General features: G+C 37.1%; 1 protein-coding gene across 1 annotated transcript in view; it reads left to right on the top strand.

Moving 5' to 3' along the window:
- LOC109839018 (light-harvesting complex-like protein 3 isotype 1, chloroplastic) overlaps positions 5068-7961 on the top strand; it is a 3726-nt gene continuing 832 nt past the window's right edge. Inside the window, exons 1-2 of the mRNA XM_020407451.1 lie at positions 5068-5539; positions 7605-7742. Of these exons, the coding sequence (XP_020263040.1) occupies positions 5200-5539; positions 7605-7742 (478 nt within the window). The 5' untranslated portion in view covers positions 5068-5199. The remainder of the gene's footprint in view (positions 5540-7604; positions 7743-7961) is intronic.

The raw sequence follows: 7961 nt of genomic DNA, 5'->3' as shown, positions 1-7961 counted from the left end.
GCCTTATTTGACGTTGATGGTCGCCGAGCACCAGATCTGAAGGAGTGAGTCCCCGAAGTCCCAAAGTTTTAATCTTTTTTAAGTTCCGAGTCTCCAATCCAGCAGGGCTTCGCCTCTCTCCAAAATTTCCAACCCTCAAAAATGAACCAAGGCCTAGCCTATTTATAGGCACTCAGATCTGTGCCTAGGCACAGATCTGGGCTGGCCACCTCAGGGTGGCGCGGCTCTGGGCCGAGCCACCTTGAGGTGAGGTGGCTCGGCTTGGGCCGAGCCACCTGAAGTTGGCTCGGCTTCGGCCGAGCCCCTCTAGGTGGTGGTTTTTGGTGTTTTCCGCCTTTGGTTCTGTCCGTGATTTGATTAACTTAGTCTTTGATTTGGCTGATCTGATTTGGCAGTAAATCCGGATCCCGATTAGGCAGTAAATCCGCTTCTGAGTTGGAGTCCGAAACCGATCTTGATTCGATCGTCATTCGTCCGAGTATGCCTTTGGTTGGATGACTCGTTGACTCTTCGAACCCTTGGCTTGATCCCGCACGTGTATGGATGCATTCTGTCGCTTGATGCGATTCGTCGATCTCGTCGCCTCGTTGGTTCGTCGGTTTGTGCCGAGCTGAGCTAAAGGACCTATAAGCAATTTTATATGCCTACATGCACCTAATCTAATTGTTTTTGGTAGAACTTATATACATAAAGTTTATAAAATTTGCACTTAGAAATATTCTCGGTTATGCTATTAAGCCATATTTTTATATGTATTTACTCTTAAATCAGAACCAATAGAGATATGATGTTCAAAAAAGGATTATTTACATCTCGACACCAATGTTATAGTGTTACGACATGTATGTACAAAGATAATCTTAAGTTTTTAAACCAAGATTACTCATATAATCCTAAAAATACTCTCATTAGGGTTACTCGTGTAATTGCAGTCATTAACCCAAGAATACTTTCATTAGAAATTTTGTATCTATGTAGATAACCCTAAGTCAAAGATGTCAGATCGTTTCTTGGTCATGCTGGTTTTTACTGACGTTTCGTTAATGATTTCAGCAAAATTGCTAGATCATTGACCAATCTCTTAGTTAAGGATACATCGTTTGTCTTCTCTCTTGAATGCCTCAAAGTTATCTCTTAGGCTAATAGGTCATTTTCCCCTTGTTCTGAGGCTTCTTACTCATGTTAGTCCTCAAACTTTTTTTCCCTCAACTTGGTGCCCTATACTGGGGCTTCATACTCCAAATGGTCCCCCTACCTTTTTTCTCGACTTCATACATGTACTGGGGCTTGATACTCAAATTAGTCCCCCCTACTTTATTTTAAATTAAACTCCCAATTACTTTCAACATCACACTAAACTCTCCAAGAACTTTAAAAAAACACCCTACTAGGGCTGAGCACGGTTCGGTCCAAACCGAAAAAACCGACCGAACCAACCCGAATCGATCCGAAAAAATCGGTTTTAAGAGTAGGGCGGTTCGGGTCGGGTTGAAAACCTTTTAATCCGAACCGACCCGAACCGACCGAATATCCCACGGTCTAAATACCCATTCTTCTCAAACCCGACCCGTCCCCAAAGACAGTCTCAGACTCTCAAACCCAAAACGCCTAAACTTCCCTTCCCACTTTCCTAGTCGCCTCCTCAGTTCCTCTCTCTCACTCTCTCTCACTCCTCAGTTCCACGATCCACCTCTCTCACTTCTTCTTCCTCTTCTTCACTTCCACAATCTTCATGGCCGAGGCCGAAACATCTCCTCAGGCTCAGGATCTGTCTCCGGCTTTGGGGGACACCCGCACCCGTTGTCGTCGCCGATAACGAGGTATAAACTTTATCTTTTGCTCTTTTTTAAGCTTCTAACTGTGATTATTCTTTAATTTTTATTTATTTTATTGGATACAACAGCTAGTAAGTTGAGATATCGGCCTATCAGTTTCCTGTTCATTTATGCACTCCTATTCTCTTATGATTTCTGAGTTTATGCTTTGATAACGATGCTTAATTTGTTTTCTGGTATATATATTTTCATGGATGATGATTTTGTTCCTTCCCCCCCTCTTGTTTTTCCAAATTAAGTCGGCAACCCCTGAAATACTACTATTTAATATTCATGGGATCCCTTACCCGTCACGATATATTCTATTTGATTTAGTATTTGGCAAGTCTACTGTTTAAATCATTCTGAAAATAAAGTTAGAACCGAACAAACCGAACCGCACCGCACCGCACCGAACCGACTTGCAACGGTTCGGTTTAGTTTTGAATTATATGTGGTTCGGTTCGGTTGTTCAAAATTTGGTAAAAACTGACCCGAATCGAACCGTGCTCAGCCCTAATCCCCCCCCCCCCCCCCCCCCAAAAAAAAAAAAAAAAAAAAATTTTAGAATCACACAAAACCCCTGATAACTTGTAAGTCACACTAAATCCCCCAATAAATATTAGAATTACAGAAAATTCCCAAAAAGTTTCTGCATTTTGTAGTTAACCCCAAAACTTAGAACCAAAAAAAAAACATCAAAAGGCATTTGAAGGACAACTTCAGAAAAAAAAAGGTTCTTGGCCCTAACCTGAGCAAGGAAGAGGAAAATGAATCATGAAAAATAAGATATTTCTATTTTTTAGATTGAAAATATAAAAATGTTATAATAGGTTTTTAAAAATAATTTAAGGAGTATTTTAGTCTTTTTAAGTCACAGGAATTGCATCGCCAAATATATCGATTAACTTTGAGAGTTTTCTGAAAAAATAGGGATTCAGTGTGATTTTAAAAGTTATTAGAGTTGAGTGTGATTTTAAAAGTTATTAGAGGTTTAGTGTACTTTTTAAAAATTCTCAAGGGATTTAGTGTAATGTTGAAAATTATTAGGAATTTATCGCGAAATACTGGAAGTTAAAATAAAGTAGGGGAACAAGTTTGAGTGTGAATACCTGGTTCCAGGATCAAGTTGATAAAAAATAAAGCAGGCAACCAATTTGAGCACGAAAGCCTAGTACAAAAACCAAATTGGTCTTTTGCCATAATCCTAACAATATTTAAAACGTAGGATAAACTATCCAAGTGTTCGTTATAGCCTATATGCAATTGAATTTGGATCCTTTTAACTACCGAAAAGTAGCGAATAGATCATTACTTTCTATTTGAACTGTTAATTATTTAATGGATGATTGTAAGCAATTTTGATTCTTCCAACCATATCTTGGTGAATTCTACTTATTCATAATTTATACTAAAGAAGATGAATCACACTTATTAATTAAAGAATCAAAGGTTAGATTCAAGGGAAAAATGTGTCCATGCCCCAAAAACAGAAGCTTCATGTGCTGCAGCCCCTCCTACTTTCTCCCATGTGGTTCAGCCCCTTGAAGTGTGACATTTTGTGCTGCAGCCCCTTTTTAACAATTATTAGATGCCAGCTAAGCTAAAATCCCCAAAATAACCTTATCCCCTCTTCTCAATCCTTCAAACCCAGTTCTCTCTCTCTCTCTCTCTCTCTCTAACCCCACTCAAAGGTAGGGCATTTCCCATTGATATAGGAACTTCTGTACCAGAAACAATGGTATAAATTAGAGCTAACTTGGTATAAATTAGAACTAATGTGGTATAAATTAGAACTAACGTGGTTAAAATTAGAACTAATTTGTTATAAATTAGAAAAATTAGAACTAATTTGTTATAAATTAGAACTAACTTGTTATAAATTAGAACTAATATGGTTAAAATTAGAACTAACGTGATTGTTATTAACGTGGTATAAATTAGAACTAACGTGGTTAAAATTAGAACTAATTTGTTATAAATTAGAAAAATTAGAACTAATTTGTTATAAATTAGAAAAATTAGAACTAATTTGTTATAAATTAGAACTAACTTGTTATAAATTAGAACTAATATGGTTAAAATTAGAACTAACGTGGTATAAAATAGAACTAACTTGGTAAAATTAGAACTAACGCGGTATAAATTAGAACTAACGTGGTATAAATTAGAACTAACGCGGTATAAAATAGAACTAACACGTTACAGAATAGAACTAACACTGTGCATATTAGAACTAACACACTACATAATAGAACAACACTGTGCAGAATAGAACTAACACGCTACAGAATAGAACTAACAATGTACAGATTAGAACTAACACTGTAGCGTGTTAGAACTAACACTGTAGCGTGTTAGAACTAACAATGTAGCGTGTTAATGTCTTAATGTTAACTAGCATTGTTTGGCTCGATCCACTGCCAAAATGGTTAACCACGTTACACTGGGATCTCACAAGTTACATTATAAACACTACAAACTCTCACTCACCTACCCATGTGTGACTAATTTTGGGATGCTAAAATCTAAATCCAGATATGGACCTACATTTGTTTCAGTTTTTGATCCTACAGTGCTTGTTAGATTCTGATTTGGATAAAACATACTTTATTATTGGATTTGGGTTATACACAAATCTGAACTGAATCTAACTTCACTATGTCCCTACAAAACAAAAATTTTAGATTCTTCTCAAAGCTTCAAACATTGTCCGAGGGGTTAATAATATGAACCACACGGGAGAAAGTAGGAGGGGCTGCAGCACTTGATAAATAATATCCGAGGGGTTAATAGCAAACTGACAAAAGTTTCACGTTCACGAGGACCATTCGACAAAAAGTTACCCCCGTTCTCAGTTACTTCGCCTCCTAATTTTCATACAAGAACAATTTTTCAAAACGGACTGATTTTTTTTTTTTTTTTCAAAACCGACTGTTTTTTTTTTTTTTTATCAAAATCGACCCGGTTTTGTGATTAGGCTGCTAATCACTATCCTAAATAGTCGGGGTTGGCAACCCCGACTATTTAGGAGGGTGTTAAACCCTAATTAAAGGGTGATTAGCAGGTTAATCACTATCCTAAATAGTCGGGGTTGCCAACCCCGACTATTTAGGATAGTGATTAGCAGCCTAATCACAAAACCGGGTCGATTTTGATAAATAAAAAAAAAAACAGTCGGTTTTGAAAAAAAAAAAAAATTTCAGTCGGTTTTGAAAAATTGTTCTTCATACAACAATCATCACTCCCCGTTCTATAAATTTGCCTTCGCCACCCCCCCATCTCATTTTTCTGAGGTGGAGAATTTCCCTCAACCCAAAAAACCCAGATAACAGAGGAAACCCATGTCATAATTTCCTCCAATTTCCACTGAAATTCAATCTCAATGGCCTTATTCGCTCCCGCTCCTCCTCCTACCCTCTTCAATTTATCATCAAAATCCAATCTTTGCTACAAACCTCAGCTCAGTTTGTTCCACAAGAAATCCCCACCTCTGCTGAGGTCTGCTGCTGATAATGGAGCTGGGGTTGTAGTGGAGGAGAAATTGGAGAAGGAGGAGGAAGAAACCCAAGAGACCAATTTGGGTTTGGGGGATAATGGGGTTGCTTTGAAGGTAGAGGCTCCTCCTCCTTCTTTCAAAGATCCTAGATGGGTTAAGGGGACTTGGGATTTGCAGCAGTTTCAGAAAAATGGGAGCACTGATTGGGATGCTGTGATTGATGCTGGTTAGATTTCCCTTTTTGTAGTGGTTTTTTTTTCCTTTTTAAATTGGGTTGATATTTACTGTAGATTTAGTTATTACATGTTAACTTTATGTTGATGTTAAGTGAGGGTGCATGTAGATGGTGTTCTCATTATTGACTACAAAGCTGCTGACTTTTAAGCAACATTAACAATCAATTATTAACTGCAGAAAATTGTTGGGGGCGCTGAAGTTTGGTACTTTAGAGGCTAAAAACATATGGAACCACTCTCGGAGTTGCCCATTGATCCTGCGTTGTGCAATGAGCACACTCTAAATTGCATTTTTTTTTGGTCAAAATAGCATCAAATTCATGTTCTTCATTTAGTCTGTTAAATGGCTTTACTATTTACCTATACTGTGTGCATCCTTTTCTCATGTTAGAAACGGAGGACAAATTTTCAATACCGACACTTTTTCAAAATTATTAGCAAAAATCGACTCTTTCAAAAGTATTCGCCAAAACCGTCGGTTTTGGCGAAAGAAGTTTCCAAACTTCACGGGAGTTGAAGTCCCGTGAAGTTTAGCAACTTAATTAAATGGCTGCTAAACTTCACGGGACTTTGAAAGTCCCGTAAAGTTTCAAAGTTTTTTTCATCAAAACCGACCTAGTTTCAGCCCGACGGCTGAAACTAGGTCGGTTTTGACAATTATTTTCAAATGAGATCGTTTTTTGGGAATATTTTTGTCAATGGGACTGTTTTGAAAATTTGTCCTAGAAACGGATAATGTTCTGATCTTAGTTCAAGTTAAAGCAAGCATTTGGCATTAAGTTCTAGTTGTTTGATTATTTGATATAAGTCATGGGTTCGCAAATTATCTCAAAGTGCAGCCGAGTCAGTGTTGGGTTGTTGGGTGAAACCGGCTGGCTGAAACCGAAGGCCTTTCATTATGTTAAGCTCTAGATCAAGACAAGCGATTGCTTCTCCTACCTACCTTATTTCTCTAGTCTGATGTCAGGTTAAGGACCTTAAGGTACTGTTTTGATTTGGAAATATGAGGTGTTTTACGGGTTTCACAAGGCTCGGAGGTTTCTGTCACACAAGGGAGATTAGAGCTACTTCATTTTTATAGAAAATCTATGAGCAGAGAGGCTTAAAGGCTCCCATTGAGGGAGACTGAAAGATATGAAAGACACCAGGATCAGCAAAAACGGGAGGGGTGAGATTGATATAAGAACTATTACTTCCTCTTGGTTGTTTGTCATTGTGTGCGCTATGTGTCCGTCAACATCCCGAAATATTCCTAAACCAACTTAGATTAAGGTAAACACAATGTGTATAGCCAACAGAATCCTGAATGGGGAATAACACAGAATACTAGGAGAATAACAGCTGTAGATACTCAAAGGGGACCTGATGAGATGGAAGAAGAAAAAATGGTCCACAATGTCAATAAAGTATCCTCGGTGTAAACGACGGGAACTTGAATGAAAAAAGAAGAAACAATGCTGTCGAATTAGCTTTGATGCTTGCCATGGATATTATATCAGACACCAGAATTACACAAATACATTATAGTATAGTCTTTTTTCATAGGAAAAAATTAAAAGAAATCTTTTGGTAGTTTAAGTTATTCTTTAGAAAAATAGTAAATTAGCTTATCAAATTATTTAAGATTCAATTATCTCCAAATGGAAGTATGACATATATATTTATCATTACAACTGATCGGAAAGTTACATGAGAATATAGTTCAAGCATTTGCTCATTGTGGGAGACCACATGAGGTGTTCATTGGAGTCCAATATTTGCTTTTTCATTACTATGTCTTGTTATTCCATCTTTCTTCTTGTTTATGATATACTACCGGTTTGCAAGAATTAGCACTATACTTGTATCATGACTCAAAGTCACATTAGACGCTTAATTGACATGAAAATATTCTCATTTGTCTAAATCTATTAGAAAATTTATGTTGTTCAATTTGCTGTATTTTTTTGCGATAATTCATTTGCTGTAATGTTATTATTAGAATTTATATTTCTTTATAATAAGCATAAACTCGAAGAAGTTGACTCTCATTAGAAGCATTTATTTCCATTTCAGAGGCCAGGAGAAGGAAATGGCTGCAAGATAATCCCGAATCATCAAACAATGATGATCCTGTAGTCTTTGATTCATCGATAGTACCTTGGTGGGCATGGACGAAAAGGTTTCATCTCCCTGAAGCTGAAAGACTAAATGGTTGGTTTCTGCATCTTATGTTGAGTTCGATTGCATATAATGTTGTACCTTACATTTTCTTAAGTCTAGTTAAACTATTTGTCACCTTATTCTAATTGGAAGTAGCACTAAAATTGTTAAATCTGGGTAAAATTCACTGAACTCCCTAATTTTTTTATTTTTATTTTTATTTATTTATTTATTTTTTATTTTTTTTTGGGGGGGGGGGGGGGGGGGGGG

This window comes from Asparagus officinalis, chromosome 4, assembly GCF_001876935.1.
Source record: "Asparagus officinalis chromosome 4, Aspof.V1, whole genome shotgun sequence".
NCBI classification, from domain to species: Eukaryota; Viridiplantae; Streptophyta; class Magnoliopsida; order Asparagales; family Asparagaceae; genus Asparagus; species Asparagus officinalis.
The sequence above is the reverse complement of the archived record's forward strand: the minus strand, read 5'-3'. Positions and strand labels throughout refer to the sequence as shown.